At 36.7% G+C, this 20,361-nt stretch overlaps 1 protein-coding gene across 32 annotated transcripts in view; it reads right to left on the bottom strand.

Annotated features, from left to right (window-relative positions):
* Positions 1 to 2,432: 2,432 nt before the first annotated feature.
* Positions 2,433 to 20,361, bottom strand: part of DLG1 (discs large MAGUK scaffold protein 1) — a 169,436-nt gene continuing 151,507 nt past the window's right edge. For 15 of the 32 annotated variants that reach the window (XM_061371454.1, XM_061371452.1, XM_061371451.1 and 12 more), the window contains 7 exons: positions 17,352 to 17,393; positions 14,220 to 14,270; positions 11,486 to 11,587; positions 11,055 to 11,227; positions 7,402 to 7,511; positions 6,930 to 7,021; positions 2,433 to 4,167 (listed from right to left, as the gene is read on the bottom strand). In XM_061371454.1, the coding sequence (XP_061227438.1) occupies positions 4,061 to 4,167; positions 6,930 to 7,021; positions 7,402 to 7,511; positions 11,055 to 11,227; positions 11,486 to 11,587; positions 14,220 to 14,270; positions 17,352 to 17,393 (677 nt within the window). In that variant the 3' untranslated portion in view covers positions 2,433 to 4,060. Of the gene's footprint in view, positions 4,168 to 6,929; positions 7,022 to 7,401; positions 7,512 to 11,054; positions 11,228 to 11,485; positions 11,588 to 14,219; positions 14,271 to 15,788; positions 15,825 to 17,351; positions 17,394 to 20,055; positions 20,090 to 20,361 lie in introns of all 32 variants that reach the window. The other 17 variants (XM_061371457.1, XM_061371448.1, XM_061371447.1 and 14 more) reach the window with 7 other exon arrangements.

A 20,361-nucleotide genomic window follows, 5' to 3' on the forward strand; every position in this document is an offset into this window, starting at 1 on the left:
CTTTTGTGTTGTGTTTTTTTTTTTTACACCACATACTAAGTATTGTCATGAACTGTCAATGAATAAAACCAAAACAAGAAATAAAGGCTTTCAGAACAGTGAAGCCCAGGCATTCTACAGGTGGTTCAGTACATGCATCTCCTGAAATCTAACAGCAAACTCTGACATAGCTGAAGCAGTTTGACTTTCAAGGTTTTAGAGAAGGCCTGGGAAGGCTTCTGTTCCTCAGAAAGGGAACAAACTCTGTTGACAACAGGTCTGGTAAAAGCCGCCATGACTTTTAGAGTAGCTTTTAGAGAGCAACACTCATTTGTGCAGCTCTTTTCATTTCCCATTAGTCAACGAACTGCAGCAGCCAGTAACACTTTGTTTAGATAAAAGCCATTTAATGCTGTCTTGCTCTACTGACTGCCATTTCTCAGCTCAGCACCCAGCTACCAGAGGAACCATGGCTCTGTGCCACCATGAATCACTATGCACACGCATCTTCACCAACTTGTATTGAAAACATGCACGAAATACACAACTGTGTGCGTCCTCTAAGACAGTCTGTCCACCCAGCAGAGGTGCTTTCAGGACGTAAGTTACACAGCTACTTGACTGCACTTTGGCCAGGCTGTTAGCTTTAACACCTACTAGCACCTGTAAGACAACAGCTGAGTTTAAGTGAATTAATTGCTATTTCAAGTTTGGAACTTCAAAAACAAAGAAGGATAATGACCCCCCTAGACCTTCTTCTCAAACAAAACCTTATGGCTTTGATTCTTGGCTGTCCAGACGACCTGGAATTGGTCATCCTTTTGTTGTCTGAAGTGCAAAAAAACAACCTGGCACCTCTGAAGTCCTTCCGAATTTGGATCCTTCCTGTGCCCTTCCCACTGTCTAGATTAACCTCTCCATGTTAATCTCCTCTGATGCTTGCAGTGTGGCCTACATACACATACAGATGAGGAGACTGATACATAGTCCTAGAACCAATTGCTTAACACTGCAAGGGCAAGATTAATAAGAAATGCATTCAGCGCCAGGCCTCTCCTGTGGTGGTTCTGACCCTCTTGGGGAAAGGTTCAGAAGATGGAGGAGCAGCCTTTTTGTACAGAAGGCCTATTCTGAATGCAACCCCCTCTGTGATGAACACAAGCACAGTTCATAATAATTTAGCTCATTTGCCTATTTTATTCATAACTCTGTGCTTTAAGGAGATACTAAATTTCTTAACCTAATTTTCAGCGCAATTTAGCAAAGATGCCCACAAGAGAAATTATTAATATAACTTAAACAGTTACAAATACTTCAAGCATGCTTCTGTATAGCAGTCACAAATAGTTGGGTTAACAGGCAGGGAAGAAAACCCATGGTGCCTTCACTGGGCCAGCAAAAGTAGGATGATAAAATGCATCAGTATGATACCATTTAGACTTCCTAATCGTTCTAGTTGTTAAAGTGAACATATTGTAAAATATGTCTTTAAAATACAAAAAGTGTTCCCAAGAATCAAAGACATCAGCACCCAATACTGGAAAAGAGATCCAGAAACACTAATTAACACAAAATCCTAAAAATTACAAGATAAAACAAGTCAACTAGGAGCATCAGCGCTGTCAGTATCAACTTTTCTGCCAGGGCTCAAAAGCAACATCTGGAAGAAAGAAAACCAAAAATGTGAAGAAGATACCCCAGTCCTTTGGGCTTTCTTGATTCAAGACTTATTCTCATGCCAGCATGGTAACACTGCAAGTACTGTGGACTTCAGTCTCAGTCTAGTATTTGATGACACCTGGCTAGTACGTGACAACCTGGGAGAAAAGTTCTGTGAAAGTTATTCAGGCATTCCCCATGTGCGAAAAAGTAATTCCTCACTTATCTATTCAGATGAACAGGACTCTGCTGGGTTTAAAAAGGTGGGGGGGGGGGGGAAGGGGAGAAAGGTACGCCCCCCCGTATACAGTATAGAGATCTGAGATTTATGGTTTGCTGATTTGATAGCTGAGATTTAGATCCTTCTATTTACTCTAAAGTTGATCTGTTTTAAGATGTCTCACTCTACACCTCAGATAACCAGCCACTTTCAAAGAGTCACTTTTAACTCCTTTAAAAATTTATGACATTATTTATCAAAAGTTGCATCAATCTTACACACCTGCACTTCCATCAGCAGGAGTCTCAGAAAGACAACACACCTTCACAAATCTAGAAAACCAAGAATTATTTGCCAGCACCTTACACTCACTGTGAGTCATATAAGCATTCCACATAACACCAGCAATATTTGTGTCACAAGTTTAGATCAGCTTTTAATGTAATAACTTCATTAGCCCCAGTCTGGTCACCAGTGTTCCTTTAACACATTATTTTCACTTACAGTGCAAGTCAATTATTTTAAATGCTACAACACCTGTATTTCCTTTGATTAAAAACACACTTGACAAATATATTGTACAATAAAGTTTATTAGCTGTTCTCCTCTTTCTAACAAATGGAATGGATAAGTGTTGATAATTCGTTACAAACCAAAGCTGATTTGGTTGTGTGACTGCCCCATGACTGCCATAAGTACATCCCTCTTGTAAACCATCAGCTGCAAACAAGCAATGGCAGGTACCAAATAAGAAGGGAATTAGAGAATTTCATTACAGAGGGTATTCTGTGTTTTGGTACAACGTATTTATGACATTCGGCACAGAAGCTTGTGCATTGTAAAAGGAGGATCTTGTGCCTGTGCAATCAGAGATGAACATGTACAGAAAAATAAAAAGTACTGTTGACTCCAAATTCTCCCTTTGGTTAAGACATGCATGTTAGGGGGGAGCTGTGAGGGGTGGTGAACACAAACACCTGAAATTCCGTAGAAAAGAGGAGAACTTGCATGTATTTTTTTCTTTTAACTAATACTCCCTGGGCTTTATGCCCAGCCACCAGAGCCTGTTTGATTTATCATAATTAAGGAAGGTAAATTCTACTTTGTAATTTTATTCAAAACAAAAAGCTAGGAGTAGGTGGTAAAAGAAAAATATATATTTTATATATATATATTTATACGTGTGCGCAACTATGTAAAGAAAATAATTCCCATAGTTACAGAGTTTAGTTAAAGAAAGTTTAATATATATATATTTATTATAACAAAATAGGCAGTTATTGTGGGTAAAATATTCATTAAAATCTGACCCCTAAGAACACACACATTTTTAAGCTATGAATCATTCTCTCATTGCCCTAATGACCATCTCTGCAGCTGTTTTCTGTATTACTGCCAATGGAAATTTGGCAGTCCTCTGAAAAATACAAGGTTTCCTAGCACCTAAACATATTTTAGGCTGAAAAAGTGTGATGACCATTACCTATAAACAATTTCTGTAAGACACTTTAAATAGTGTTTCACAAGGAAGATTAAAAACATTACACATCTTTGTCCCTAGCAATTTTACTGGCAAAAAATGAAAAAATAGATTTTAAGAATATCCATATGAAATTATGAAAATGAATATCCCTTGAGTGACTTAATGAAAATGTTAACTCAAAATTTGAAAGTTTCTCTCTAACTGCCTGGAAAAAAAAAATATTACTGTGAGAATAGAATTTTTAAACTCAGAAAATAAAACCTGAAATTGATTGCCCTGACCAAACCATGCTATTAAAGTTAAGCGTGCAAAGTTACTAATGATTTACAACTTCCTTGAATACAACTTTTCCTTCAATTGTTATGAAATTTTAAAAGAATGTCTATAAAGCTTTTTTGAAAAATCTTTGAAAGTTACTTTCCCTTAAACATTAAGGAATTTTACCAAGCAATTCCCTCCCACCCCCACCCCAAACTAATAGCTGGTCAGGCCATTCCATTGTCATGTTTGAAAAATGGCAAACCAACAGAGCACAATAATACAAATTATTTAAACTAAGAGAGACACCAAATGTAAAGCATTATGGGAACTGCAGAATGTGATGGTTAGGGTATGAACCACGCTGGAAAGAACTAGAGGCAGGCTCCACTGGAAGGGCTTAAGAGTTGTCAGATGTAGTAGGTGATGTCAGTTAGAAAATGGAAAATAAAAATCTGTTTTCATAATTTTTCCTTTGCTGGAACCCAGATGTAAGGCCCAGACTGTTCCTCTATGTTCTGTTTCACTTGGTTGTAGATTTCTTCCAGTGTGTCTCCTTGGACAATAGCTGCAAAACATAATGTGGCAATCAGCAATCATTCTTCCTAGCACCATACAGAAACCACGATGTTCCAAGCCAAGCTTCTCTTATCTGAGTGGCAAGAGGACTTCAGATTACTGAAGGAACAGACACACACTGAGATGTCTGGTTTCTGTGCTAGAGTGAAGCACATTATTGATGGCATTGCAGGACACACAAAGTACGATCTCACCCACTCAGAGGCTTTGGGTTAGGAAGTGGTTTTCACATTGCTACGAACATACACATACAACTGAGGAGGTTGTCCTCTTTTCCTAACCACGTTATTGTTTCCCTGAGTCAGTCTGCACCCTCCAGTATTTTTTCTCGTCTAACCATCATGTGTGTTTCCAACCTGACAGTACAGGGCTATGACCTCATGCAGTCACACTGAGTCAGGCTTGGTGTGATGAGACTGGTGAACTCCCCAGCTGCATCCTGAAGGTTCACAGCAAAGCTGGCTGACCTTAGGATTTCTACCTGCTAGCACTGCCTTTGCTTTTGTCCAAAAAGAGGAGGAACTCATGGAGTTTGTTGCCCAGCTAAAAGAGTTTAAGTTTTATAGACAATAAGTTTCCTCACACAGTTAAACATGCAATTTATATTCAGATGGTGTAAGTTAGATATTTTATCCAAGGATATAAAATAATTAGAAATAAGCCAATGTGGATGTGTTCTGATATATCAGAGTATAGTACCATCTGCTGAAAATGACGATGAAGTTTGAACTGTTCTTACTATACCTCAGTCTGAAAAAGGAACCAGTATGAGATAGTAACTTCAGGATCAGCACCTTGTACTAATAATCCAAGAAAAAAAGTTCAGCATGAAAGATAATTTTTGAGGTAGGCCAGATTTGCTCTTTTGTGCATTCATGGGTTACTGCTGCTTCCAAGCTTTCCCTTCATGCTAATTACTTCCGTTTTATTCCTACTCATCATTCCCATCTCTTAAAAACTTTCTTCCCATCTGCAGCCCACTGTCATAGTGCCTGTAGGAAGAGGCTGTTCAATTATTATAGGTCAAGTATAATGTTCACAGCACTACAGTGCATTAGAAAGATTCAGAAATGACTTTGCAATGCAAACAGCCATAAGCTTTAGCATCTCACTTCTCTCTAGCTGTGTTTAACCACACCTCTTCCAAAGCTCAGTACCCTCCAAACAGAAGATGGATGCACTCTTCATGTGCTTCAGTACAAAGTTTAAGTTGTTTAAACTTAACCTGCTGATGAAGTTGATTACAGTTGCCCCACACAATGTGGGTTTTTTAGCAGATTAGGGAATGCTCACATATCCTGTTTTACCACCTGACTTATATGGTTGGCAGCCTCCAAACTAAGTAGAAAGTAGGATCTGTAATGTCTTCAAGTATCCCAAACAGATTCAGAAAAGGATTTCTGTCCTGAAGTGGATTATCAAGGACACGCAAGTCTGACTGTTGTTAGCTTTGTCAACAAGCCTTATACTTATGATCCTGAGCACTAGAGCACTTAAAAATGCCTACAGGTGTTTGAAACACCTTGAATTATATCCTTGAAATTTTCCTGAAAGTGTCCTATATAATGCCCTGAGACAGCCTGGGAGAATACCAGCTACTGAGTAATAACTATGAAAATAAACTCATTTCCTGAACAACAAAACCTGACATATTTGCCAGTCATTTTGAAAGGGACTCTACAATAGGAAAAATTTACAATGTATGTTGAGACTCACATAGATTTCTGGGTGCAGGCAGACAGAGCGCTATGAGAAGAGTAGGAGAGCTAGATGTAGTATTGAGATAAACTGACAGCTGCAAGGCAGCAGAGAAAGATGGAGGTAGGCAAAGGAATGGACTCAAGTTTTTCACTGTGTGGGTAGCACACAACAGAGAGAATAAGGCAGCAGGAAGACCAGGGGAGGGAGTCTACTGGTTCCATTATCTTCCTCCCATGTGAAGCCACCACTCCTTCCCTGTGCCTCTGCCCAAGTGGAGCAGACTGTGGCATTTGCAGCTCTGCCCACACAAGGTGTGGAAGAAGGACCTGGACAGAGGTGCTATGTCACAGAAACGAGGTGAATGGGGCAGCAAAAACTGAAACCCTGCAATAGATCATAAAGAGAAGGAAATGAGCAAGTGTCTCTAGGACAGGAATAGGGAAGGCTCATTTCTGTCCTCCTGAAGATCCTGACTTGATCTATCTTCCCTTACTGCAAGCCACAATGCAAACAACTGGCATGCTTGAGTGCTTGTAGCTAACTGTTACAGTTACGTACACAGCATACACTAATTCAATTTGCCAAGTGCCATTAATACTGTAGCGCCTAATTTCCAGAGGCTAGATTAATTACCATAATTTTTGATCATCTTCCTGATTTAAAAAAAAAAGGGGGAGGGGGAGGAGGGAAATTCATCCTTTTCTACAAGGAGCTTTGCTGGGCAATCTCAGCTCTGCAAATAAAAAGCTTTAAGCATATAGTACAGCAACAAAGCAAACATCAGCACTACAGTAACCTAGGGAAACAGTAGAAAGTCTCAGAGTTTTTAAAAATATAAATTAAGTTCCAAGTAAATTTTTGTATATACTGAATTAATCTATCAAATTGAAATCAGTGTAGAGGTACTAAGATGGCTCTGTGCCTCAAAACTATTATAGATCATCCGTAAAACAAAGTACAGCCTTATCTCAGCAGTGAGGCAATTACTATTTTACAGAAAGCAATAAAATCTCGACTCTGGCAAGGGGAACAGTCCCAAGGAAAACACACCTGTGAAGTGTTCAGTAAATTCTTGCTCCAGTTTCATGGCTCGCTCAAATGTCTTCCTGGCTTGCTCTTCCGTTAAGCGTTTATTCATTTCCCTGAAATTGATAAAATTATACATATAAAAACATTATACATTTAAATACTTGGAGCCTTTTAGAATAAAATTTTAAACTGTTGTCACAGTACTATCCTCAAAAAGAGGCAGTCTCCTAAATGAGATACTAAGCAAAGATTGTAGTAGGAATGAGTTGTTCTGATACTATGTTGGATGGAATTTAGTACGATGGCATCTGTTCTCAAGCACTTTAACTTGGATTAGAAACCCCCTTTAAAAGGCTCTAAAAAGGCAACTCAGAAACTTAAATATCATTCAAAATGCAAGTATTACATTTATTTTCACATAACTTGCAGTTGGCTTTTTAAATACAATGACAGTGTCAAACAATTGAGCCTAAGGTACTTCACTTTTACTCACATGATATTTTCCACTGTTTTGGGTTTAATAAAAATGGAGATTGGGTATAGCTGAGCAATCTGCAACCTTTTGATCGCATTACCAGAAACATCAAGAATGCAATGTTTACCCTAAAAAGTGAGAGAGAAGGGAAAATGATACTAAGCAGTTTATGTCACAGATATCTACTGTAATAATTAAGCAAACATGTCTCCACTGAAGCCAAAAGGATTAGAGCATTTGCATCAATATGATTTCACCACTATGGCACAAAGTCCCACAATGCTTCTCTGTTGAGATCATACATCATTTGAGATGTTCCTGACCATCCTTCCTTCCTTTCCCCACAAGAGGCTGGAGAATCAGCCCAATCAGCAATGCAGAATTATCTGGAGAAACAGCTGTACTTCAACCACACCAGCAAAATTATTATTCATTTTAATAATTAGAGGATTCTTTATGGAGGTGGCCATGTCACAGATGCATTTTAGAGATAAGCCAGATGATTTAACTGGCATACCTAAAGGAGCAACCACCCCTGACGCAAGGAAATATGCCATCATCAGAATCGTTAGATGGAAATGAATACAAGCACGCTCCTCCCCCACAGGTACCACACAGTACAACACCAGGTTTGAGATGGTGAATGCAATTTATCTGGGCTGATTATTCCTTCACCTTTTGAGAAGCATATATAACTTAACCATTTCTTGGGCTGTTGGAAGACTATGTAGTAGGGCTGCTTTTCACCTCTACTCTCCCATATAAGTGATTTTCCAGCTCTTTGGGATATCTAATCTCAAAGGCTCTTCCTTTTCCTCAGCTCCCCTCATGCCTGATATACTCATTTCCACCTCATGCATTTTTATTTCTTTCCTTTCTGAATAGCATGAGTAATTCAGCATATTATCATTTCAGAAAGGGATGGGAAGAGAGGAACAGAAAATGACTGTCAGTCAAGTAAAGCAGCAAAGCTTTTTCTTTAGCGGGAGAAAAATGAATGGCAGAATTCTGTGAGCCAGGAAAGAGACTCACAAGCACCATAAACCCAAAGGTTACTTATAGCATACAACACACTTCCTGAACTCCTGGGAGATCATTCCTGGAGAGCATGTTGAAGAGCAAGGAAGTGACTGACATGTTTCTCCTTCCTGGCAGAAGACATCACTAGGATCAATTGCATTTGATCTCTTGCACAACAAAACCACAGAATTTTACTTCAGGAATTTTTGAAGAGGATAGAAGTGTTCTTTCCATATAGATATTGCTCACTTTCAACTGACGACAGCTGTTTCCCAGATCCAGTTCACAGATCTGGATGCTGACTGGTGTCATTTAAGAAAGCTGTTTGCATGTTCTAGCAGAGTATTTTACTGCACGTGCTGGCCTGTCCACATATTTCAAATGGTTTCTCTTTAAATATGGCACAAGCTCTGGGAACTGAGAATTAAGAGCATTGTCTGGTCCATTTTCCTTTTTGCAATAAGACACTTCGTATTTGCTGTGTTCAGCCCAACAATTGATGCCAGATGCTAAAGTATTTTGGGCAAAGCATGTGAGCATAATACCTGTGCTGGACCTTACAGAATATAACTGTGACAGTTTATTCCAAATCAATATTGAACATTCATTAACAGTGGCCTCAGATACAGAGATCTACAAGCTGCTAGCAATTCCAAAGAAGAGAATATGAGAATACTATTCATGTGAAGATTGGAAGACAAGAAACACAAGTAATTTGTGATACAGTTACTTAGTTTTCATCCAGGGAAGCTATTTTGCTCTTTGCACAGTGTATTTAAACTTTTTTTGAATTTTTTTTTTTTTTAAATTCCTTACTTTCACTGCATCTCATTGAGAAACACAGCACAGCATCTAAGTGCTCTTTACAGTAACTGAACATCATCAAAAGGCATCTTCAGCTGTGTTCCGTACAGGCATGAAAATTAGAGAGAGCGATCAGCTGGAAGCATGAGCAAATGAAAGCTATTTATAACTACTGCAAGAATACTGCTTCTGCTACTTTTGGGGTAGTAGCAGTCACTTCTGTTGCATCTTCCCTTAAATACATCATAGAAAACTTGGAAATGGCCCTTTGTATCCCAGTAGTAAGAGCCACCGAAGAGACTATCTCTTAAGTGGGACAGAAAGGAATACAAGGAGGGAGTAGTCCCAGACAGACCAGTTCACAGCCCTGTCAAGATTTTGAAGTCAAGTTCTGCAGAATAGGCCATTGTTTCCCAGAAAAAATAATGTAAGCTGGAACAGAGAAATTGCCGCATCTACCCAAAAATCCCATGGTGCCTATGCAAGAGATTTAATAGCATGGAGACATCTGGTAGTACTTAATTCTTCATGTTAGTTTATAAAAGATTAAAATCCATTTTGTACCTTTCTAATCCCACTAGATGAGCAGAAGAACAGAGTCAATTTCAGGTCTAGGATGGAACTGAAGGACTGTATTTGTGCTAGCAGGTAAAGCAACTGCCGACAAGTTTAGAATTTTTAAGCTGTTCAATAAATAGTTTCATCATTGAACCCCATATGATAGTTTCACAACTTTGTTCAGCCTCCCATACAGAGTACTGTTCATTTACTTAAGTAATTTTGCAATTTATTTTATTTACTTTTCTTGCTATATACCATGGGACCAGGTTCTATTCCAGAGTGAGAAAGACAGCAGAAGAAAACTTCATCACATGAACTACAGAATCTCACCATATTTGCCCTGTTTTCAATTCCAGTAAATTACATTGACAGAAATAACAATACTCAGCCATTTGGCCAGAATGGCCTAAGCTGTTTTCCAGAGGACTAACTACACTCCTGTTTCTCACAGGTGAACCACACTTACCCCCTGCATGACCATACTGAAAGTGCTCACACTTGTGAGCTCCCACCTAGAAAATAGCTATTTCTTCTCTCATACAGATCAGATAACATTGTCTACTGTAAATGCACCAGATCTGTGGACAACTCATCAACCTCACATGGAACACTTGCAAAGAATTTTCACCAAAAATTTTCCTTAAAACAGGCATCTTACTCAAAGAAATATACTTCACTCTTTCCACATTTTTCAGAGCACAAGAAAACTTTGGTTTGAATTTAGAAATATTTAGATTTTTCAATAAACAGTTAAGTAAAATCTGGTCAGGATAAAGACAATAAGCTCAGTCTCCATAATGCAGTGGTGGTTATGTAAAAAATCTGATAATTTAATTTACTTTTTTCCCCTTTACCAGCTAAATCCATGAATGGCACAAAGAATAGTATTTTTACAAGTTTGATTTTTTTTTTTTTGCACAAGCCTGCATCAAATGGATCATCATATTAATTGAAACCAGCATCACTATTATGAATTATTTAATGATCTATGTATGTGAGCTAGGCTAATTAGCCTGTAGTTCAAATTATTCCTTCTCTATTCTCTTTTTATTAAGAGTGCACAAACTATGGTTGCTCTTTCTCCATAATTTAATCATGATGCTTTCATTATTACAAAGCTTCATTATTTCGCAAAACGCATTCGTGACAATGTGCTTTGTTTCTAGTGTTGTACAAATTCCTTTTAAAGTCAGGATGCTCCTAATGGCTTCTTGCCGTTCCCTTCTCCCCTGTCAGCACAGTCAGATAACCACATCTGTAAATGAAAGTATCTGGCACTGATTTACCTTTTCTGCTACTTCTCGCACTGATTGGACGCTTGTTCCATAAAGATGATTATTGTACTGGCCAGCTTCAATAAATTTGTGATCCTGAATATCCTTCTCCATTTGCTCTCGAGAAGTGACAAAATGGTAATCACGTCCATCCACCTCATAATCTCGCTTTGGTCTAGTAGTATCTTTAAATATAAACCAGTGATTTTTAAAGCAAACCAAAAAAGTTACTTTTTTTCCCCCGTAAAATAACCAAAAATAGTCTTCCATTTATACCACAAAATTTTCACAAGCAAAGAGACGACTGACAACCACAGTAGGTTTGTGAAGTTTAGACAATACATTAACTTTTTTTAAACTCAACATACAGAGGATGCCTTTTAAGAAAATTAACAGGAAAAAAAAAGTAATTTAGAACTGCTTTAAGATTTGCTGAGACTTACGTGGAACACATGAGCCAAATTTGTCTGGAAATTCTGAGATCAGATCATCATTTATTCTGTCTTTCATGGGTCCCAAAACGATCACAGGTCGAGTGTAACTGACTATTAAAGGAATAACATTAGGTACATTTCAGTATGTTTGCTAACTTTCAGAGTTCAGAAAAGTAATCTTTATCACATATTAATGATTATAATACCTAAAAGAATATGCACTCTTAAAGAGAGGAAAAACATGTTGAAGAATGTAAACCAACTAATACAGTATGATGTTATGCCTTCACTCTTGAACAACTATCCTGGGTGACTGAAATCTTACATTATGAAGTCTTGGTTTAAAAAAAAAAAAAAAAAAAAAAAGTAGAATCCCTCATTCTAAAGGAAAAAGCAAAAGGGGGAAGTCTGAAAATCTCTTCAATTTAAAGAGGCACTTAAGCAGCAGCAGAATTCATTAAATTCTAGTTCTGTGTTGGGAGAAGCTTCTTTTCCTCTAAGTCCACAATTATATAATCATATATGAAAAGACTCAACTATATATAGCTTTACTAACTATATTAACATCCCTATAAACTGAAGTGTAGCATTTTTTTAAGCAGCTTTATTTTTTATGAAGTTATAAAGGGCTTTTGGAAATTAACCTTAAGCAGAAAACACCCAATTAAACTTCAAGAATCATGAAGAAAATAATGTCTGACTATCTTAGTATTAGCATATTAATTACCATTTCATAAATTTTACTTTTAGCTTCAAATTGTCTTTACTTTTAGGTTCAATATGTCTTTACTACACAGATAAATCCAAATTAAATAGTCTTTTAAAATACTTTTAATTTAAGTCTGAGAACTATCTCCTTTCCAGGGTATTAATCATAAAAGGAATGTCCTGAATCCAGGAACTGTTGACCTATTCATTTAACAACAAAAATCTTTACTTAAAGGTTAAGGGCAGCCCACAAGTATCTCAAGTCCGAGCACCTTTAAATCTATTTTGGTTATTACAGTTCTTTATTCCTTTGGGCTTCTTGGGGAAAAAAAAAAAACAAAATAAATTACTGTGCAACTGAATTATTAGACAAATGTAGATAAACATATGCAGGGAATGTATTACTGTTCCTAAGCAGAGGAATGAGGTGCTAGCTCTTTTATGGCCTTCCCATACAATGTGTTACACTCAAAGGGAATTACAGTCATGTATGTAAATGCCAAAGCAGTTCATTCTCTAAAACCTTGAGTTTTACAATATGACAGTTACTAAAGCATCAGCTTGTGCAAAGTCTCATTCACATCCCGTCTCTTTAACCTTAATTCACTTGATATTTCTATTGTTCTCACTAAATCAGTAATTATCCAAATCTGGGAAGTTAATGCCAGCTGAAAAGATGTTTCTCATTTTGTGAGCTCCTCTGGTGTGTGCACTTACACAGATTCGGCAGCTGCTCATCTGGAGGCAACAAACCTCTGGTTCCCTAGATGAGGTAGAACTTACTTAGCACATCAAAGAAAGCCTACCATTTCCCCATTTCTAGCATGGTCTTAATTTGTGCATTTCTCATCCATGGTTTTATTTGGAGCCTACGATTATTACAAATTATATGATAGAAATAATGCAATTTGTGTTTGTCTTGTATAACAAATTTTGCTACTCTTGGAAGCTTACTGACGAAATGGAACCCATATACCATGATTAACAAGTTGGAGTGGAAAGTCTATGTAGGCGTGCATGTTTTGTAATGCTATTAGAAGAAACTGGGCTGTGCCACTCCCTGCACAAAACCAAAAGTGAAATCTTGACATCCATAAGTCATGTAAATATATTATGTATATTTTGTTTGACTGCCACCTTATTTGTTAGCTAATAGACATCAAGGATCCCCAAAGAACATCCCTTTTACAGATTAATTTACAAATACATAAGCTATGTATCAGAGAACGTAAATCAACTGTTGGTACCTGTGGTGAAAGGGAACATTAAAAATTCTGTATCTATTATACACAGTGAAGCAAGATCAAGACCAAAGGAATGATAGCATCCCAGTGGAAATCAGTGAAAAGCATTTTGTTTTAAATGCAAGTGTGAGAAACATAAGAAAACTACAATTTGGAGAAGAGAAGGCTCAGGGGGTACCTTATCGCTCCTTACAACTGCCTGACAGCAGGATGGAGCCAGGAAAGGGCTGGTCTCTGCTCCCAAGGAACAAGGGACAGGACAAGAGGAAACGGCCTCAAGCTGCACCGTGGAGGTTTAGATGGAGATGAGGAACAATTCCTTTTCCAAAGGGTGCTCAGGCATTGGAAAGGCTGCCCAGGGAAGTGGTGGAGTCACCGTCCCTGGACATGTTCACACGCCGTGTAGACAAGGCCCTCAGTGCAATGGCTTAGTGGTGGCCTTGGCAGTGCCGCGGTAACGGTTGTATTTGAAGATCTTAATGGTCTTTTCCAACCTGACCGATTCTATGATTCCTGAGGTTCACTCTAACAGAATTGTTAAACGCACCATATTTTCCTTGCAATGTAAACCATGCATAAGTTATTTTAAGTAGCAGACCTTTTGTTCTGTTTTGTTTTGTGCAAAACAATTTAGCAATTCCATCTAATAATTTATGCCTTTGTACTTCATTTATGTGAATAAGGGTAACAAGCTCTAAACAATGAAGTTTGCCATGGTGCTCAGAACATAAGGGCACATGAAGTGTTCTGATAATTCAGATGATATTTTATAATGAGTAAGATCTACAAACCTTCTTGTTGATTGACTGGTTCATATGACAAGACATATTCCTCCTGGCCACCTACAATGTAAATGCAAAGACATATCTATCTATTTTTTTTTCTAAACCAACACATTTAAATTGAGTCATTTAATGAACTATAATGATACAGTCATTCCTTAGTAATATGCATTACAATGATATTGATGAAGCACACTTTTCAAGAGCAATGATTTATAAAAATCACAAAGATAAGCCAACACAAAATTTTAAAGCATAAGACACATACAGTATAAATAATTGCCTGGTTTCTGTTAGCATGGTGAACTGACATCAAGCACAGAAAGGATTTTAAAGCATTATTGCAATGCTCGTATACACGTTCCCCTAATGAAATGCATGCATGCACTCACTGCTATAGGCAGTGCCACCTTCATCATCAACATTCTCCACACTTTGAAGCCACCATTTAAAATAATATTTTTCTTGTATTTATGCAGGGCTGATGACCATGTTCGTCCCAGTGTACATATCTTCCATTAACTTTCTCATGAAGTGGTATTTATATAAACATCCTCAACCACTCTAAATTCTACCAAAAATTATGACTGTATATACTAAATAACAGTTATTTTATTAATGAAGTTTTAAAGATGAAGTTGGAAACAAAGAATGCTTTGTGCTGTTCTCAGCTCCAGAAAGCACATCAGCAGTGAATGAAACTAAAGTAACTGAATTTTGACCTTCAACAGCTGCAGGCTTTTAAAATGTTAGTGAAAGCATCTGAAATATACCACAGTTGCCATCTCTCTAAAAGATTATTTCTAGTCTAACAAGGTACGTCCAAGTAAGATTTTATGCACTGAAATCACTAAAACTCTATGACAGCAGAGAATTTATAATTCTGAAAACAGAAGCTCAGATTGCACGACATTACTATGAACTTTGATCAAAATACAGTCCTTTGATAACTCACTTGTATAATTTTGGAACATTCTTTGGAGTTTATAAGCCATTCTCATAACGGGCCAAGGAACATACCAATGCTGTACCACAGTTGTATAGAAACAGATGGCAGATGAAGGTTTGTATAAATTCATATATTGCTTCTATATATCTAGTCTTTATTTCATAGCAAGTATCATTGATCTTTTAAATCAAAAAATTACCATTAAGACAAATATTTCTCTTATTTGCAATAAATTGCATTCAAACTGTACTACAGCAATATATGAATGAACATTTTTTAAATTACTGCAAGTGAGGAACAGACACAAAAACATGCAACCTGCGTATTATAGTATCTCAAAAAGTAACTCATGCAAATGGATTTTAGGACAGTATATACTTTCAGAACCCCTTTTAGGCTAGGGAGAGAAATAGGGAATCACCAGCTATAAAGTCAACTGTGAAAGATCCAGCTCACACATAATTAGATATTTCTTTGGAGAAGTCACACTGTTATATAGTCAAAAATTACTTAGGCAAACTACTAAAGAGCTAATAACAAGTAAAAAGCATCCCCTGATTGAGGGCAAAAAGTATATATTGTCACTGCTTTTTAATACTTTGGAAAAAATGAGTATTAATAGAATGAACCTTTTGAACAACCGTACTCATCTGTAATCAAGATAACTTTCATATTAGACAGCAGTAAGAAGAAATTAAAAAAATATATTTTAATGAAAAGTGCTTGCAATTACACACATAAATAAGCAAATCCATGACATTCATAATAAAATCAGGGCTTCCCAAACAACAAGGGAGTGAAAAACTAACTAGCAGTATCAACCACGAGCTTTAAACAAAAATAAAGCAAGCTTTGAGAAAAAGAAGGGAAGAGAGGAAAGCAGCAAACTTAGGAAGAAAGAGCCATGGTTAGATAGTTTTAATGGCATGTCATTAAAAATGGTTAAAATGTGTAAGTTTATCAAAGGCAACTTCCATACATGTTCAATTTTATGTTATTCTCAGGGAACACAAATGCCTCCCCCAAATGGTTTCTTTTCCATTACAGTCGACAGCACTGTTAGCATTTTATATACATATATCAATTCTTCCCTTGACTGCCATCATCTGGAAGAAAAAATGTGGATCATCACCTCTGAGAAGACCCACAGCTTCCAAACAAATATATCTGCTAACGAATGCCCTTCCTTATCACCCTAACATAAACCATATGCTTCTGAAGCATTCACATAGTTTCAGCAGGCAACTAGCAGCTGCTCATTAAGCCATCAGTGTCACACTGCAAGACTCCTGTTGTTCCTTTTTCTCATATTCCTCTTCAAATCCTCAACTTTTTCACCTTCCTGCTCTGCTCTATCATGGGTTCCAGGTCTGGACAGTGCACCTTACTAAGGAGACATTCTCTGGAAACAACCAGTGGAATTGAAGTTCTGGCTCTGTTTTAAGACATTCACTGTAGAGCAGCATTGTGATGCATCATGACCAACTGTTAACACGTAGTACCGCTGTAGCTTGGGCTAATAAAAAAAGCTAACTCAGTCTAGTATTTGAAATATGTGATGTCTTGAGAGAATGTGCATGTGTGCCTAGCATGCTGATTTATCATAACTGACTCCAGCACTGAATGTGTATCGTATGCTTTGAAGACAGTTCATACTAAGCACCCACACTTGACAAAATAGTTAAGTGAAAGCTGAAAGCAATGGTAAATACATGTTTGCTTATCTTTACTTTCATTAGAAGCATAAATACATTAGAACTATCTGTTGTGAAAAAGTGTAGTTATTGCTCTATTTAGCAGATTACATTTTAGTTACACTTCCAGTATTAAGCTCAACTAAATATGTTTGTTAGCATTAAATTTACATTTAGGTTTTAATAGGTCTAGATAGCTCACAAAACTTCTAAAAAAAACCAGCAACAGGTTCAAATTAAGCTGAATTAAGAAAACCATAGATTGCAATAAGATTATCTATAAAGGAGGTTTGCAATGATGCTCTCTAGCCAGTTTTTTAAAAAAACAAAAAGCACAATTTGCAGTTCTCCACCAAATACATGAATATGGGTTTCACCTGAAGGTGACCTGGAAGTTCTATATAACATGTAAATACCCAGACAAGACAAACAAACAAAACCAAAGAAAGAAGTACTAAACAAAGGTTCTAAATAAATAAAAAACTTAAAAACACTTACGGTAACTACTTTCACTATCGCTGGCATTAGAGGTTACATGCTCTGAAATTGCAACACAATGGAAAAAAAAATAAGGAACATACACTAATGGCATGGGTCCAAAAGAAAGCAAACTGACACAAAATAATCCAGATGAAAGACAATACTGACATCAAAATGCTGAAATCGATACATATCGCATATAAAAGTTTTAAGGTACTTCTCATAGCTGTCAGGATCAAGCTTAATTTCATATGAAAGGAACTGATGTTAATAAAAAAGAGAAACATTAAATAGCACATCAAAATAAGATTACAAAAAAGCACACTAATGCATAGTTCCTATCTAACCCTGCCATTTTTAGGTTTTCACTTCAAGATGAATTCTATTGTGAATTATGGGGTTATGCATTTCAACTTTTATGCAATTTATTGATTACATTAAGAGTCTTGTATCAGAAAATACTGTATTACATTGCAGTAAATATGGTGTATTACCTTCAATAATAGGCACTTTTCTATGCTATATTAAGTATCTTACTTGAAGTGCAATGCAAAATTAAGATTTTTTTCTTCCTCCACCAATGCTGTAGTTTTCAAAAGCTCCCAACTTTTATTCTGGACTCTACATTAATTTCATGCCTTTTGTGTAACAATCTAAACACTTCAGTAGCTACAAGGTTCAGATTTACTTTTTTAAGCTATGTAACTGTGTTAAATATGTTTATGATCAAAATTAATGCAACTGAAGAATTTCAGGTATCAATCTATTCCTTTACTTGAAAATTCTATAAATTGGGTGAACAAATATGAACTCTGACATTGCTGAACTTTATCATAAAGAACCCTTTTTCATGCCACCCAATGAGTGTGTCTATTTGTAGGGAAAACAAGTAACATTCACAGGCTAAGACTGCATAAAGAAGCTTGTGTTTGACCTGTACAAATTAAATACAATTAATCTGAAATTATGTACCTGTCTGCATGTGGTAATACATGTGATAATACATACTGTTGTCATGAGGAGCCTTTATAATACATTAAATTCAGTGTGGTTCCTCCCCTACAAGACTTAAGAGAAAGAAGCAAGAGGACTCAGGAGGTAGGAATACAGTTAATGAAGCAAGTATGCTTCTAATGATTAATAAACATTTTTAAATGTTAGTCATCATATGTAAATTAATTAACCTTTTGAAATGTTTTTGGATCAAGTAAACTGATTTCTTTAAATCACAAATCTCTGGCTAGACTGAACTCCCTCATTTCATTTCTGTGCAGAAAAACCAGTCAGGTTTTCTGACTGGTCAACTAGTTGACCTGTTTGTGAGTACTAAATTTGGATCTACCTCCATTCAATTTTCTTGTCTTGAAAAAACAACGTCCACATTGGCATGGAAGAGGTAAACTGTGATGCTTAAAAGACTCTTGACTGAACATGAAAGGGAGACACTGTCAATTGAGAATACAAGGTTGTGATAGTCTGATAATGGTCAGAACTGGTAAAAATATAAAGCCAAAAATGCCTTCAAGAACAGCAGTCTTGCAGAGCCCATGTAACACAGCTTGCATTAAGTGGGGTAAAGGCAGTTTCAAAAAGTCTGACTGTGCTGAAAAACAGACTAGAATCCATTTGTTTTTATAACAAAATCACCTACTGACATTCCTGTAGCATATTACACAGTTTAAACTAGGTATTATCATACAGCCATAAAAGCTGCTTATGATCTGCTGTAAACAATAAGGCCATAAAGGTTGCTAAGGTCTTCCAATCTAGACTGAGAATTTCCTTGAAAGCAGCCATTTCAGAAATGGAAGATTAATATTATAGCTACTAGAATTTTTATTTAATGATTAAGACAAACTATAGAAGTACACTGCTTCTCGCATGTAATTTCAGGAACACTATGCATAACAGTTATGCGCTGGGAAGAAGTGTTCTTCTCAATGACCTTTAGTCACAGATCTTTAGTGACTAATTTTGCTATTCTATAAATGTATCAGAACGTATGTGTTGAAAGCAAGCTTTTGACTTTTTAAATTTTTTTGTCATTTTATTTGTCATTATTTGTCATGTAAAGTGGTGGTATCTGTGTAGACCAACATATCTGTTAGGATTACTCCTCAAGCTTTGAATCCTACTGTTCAAGCAGTTAACATTTCTGCAAGAAACGCAACAAATGTGTCTCCTCTATCAGCTCCCCCTCTACCTGGTCCAAAAGCATCGTAAGAGGTCAAATAGGACAGAAAAATTCTCATGGCATTTGTTAAGCAGTTTGTTTGTTTTAAGTAGCTGATGTAGAAATCAGTCACCTAGAGAGAAGAGTGAAAACTGTAACTAGTTAAAGTATTACAGGAATTGTTGTACTACTACTGTAAAAATCTGTAAGTTACTTTAAAATAAATAAAAATGCAAAAACAAGGTAAATGTAACAAAGAAAATAATCATCAAGTTTAAAAACACAGTACTGTTAAGGACAAACAAATGTGTGCTGGTAAGCTTCTGAACAACAACAACAAAAATATAAAATGTGACAGTCACAAAGTAATATGTTCCTGAAAGCAAAAAACCCCAAAACATTACGAATCAGAAAAAGTTTACGCAACACTTTTAAAGTCAGCCTCCTTATGCCAGTAGAACACCAGTCTCAGAGAGATCTGTTAAAAAAAAATAGTAGTAATTTTTCAGACGGAGGTTAAAATAACTTGGGAGTATTTTGATCACTTACTCAGGCCTTTTGATCCCATGTCGTCAGGGACCTCCTGCAGAGTAGTCCCCAGAGGGCAAGCAATAAAAAGACAATCACAAAGAAAATAATTGTCAGTAATTTATAAAATTGGCGCTACGACAGGAGACAGTTCCAAGAACATCACAGGGGAAGATAAGTCTCTAGGATTTGACCTGACTGGCACATAATCAGTGATGCAAATGGCACAGAAACACAGTTTGCAGCAGACTTGGTCTGCATTAGCAAACTTATGCAACTGCTTTTGGAGAAGATACTTTTTTAGTGCTGGCAACAGTGATGAAAATC

Source organism: Neopsephotus bourkii, unplaced genomic scaffold (genome assembly GCF_033783945.1).
Source record: "Neopsephotus bourkii isolate Nb327-2 ecotype Australia unplaced genomic scaffold, CSIRO-AGI_Nbou_v1 NB_1574, whole genome shotgun sequence".
Taxonomy (NCBI): domain Eukaryota; kingdom Metazoa; phylum Chordata; class Aves; order Psittaciformes; family Psittacidae; genus Neopsephotus; species Neopsephotus bourkii.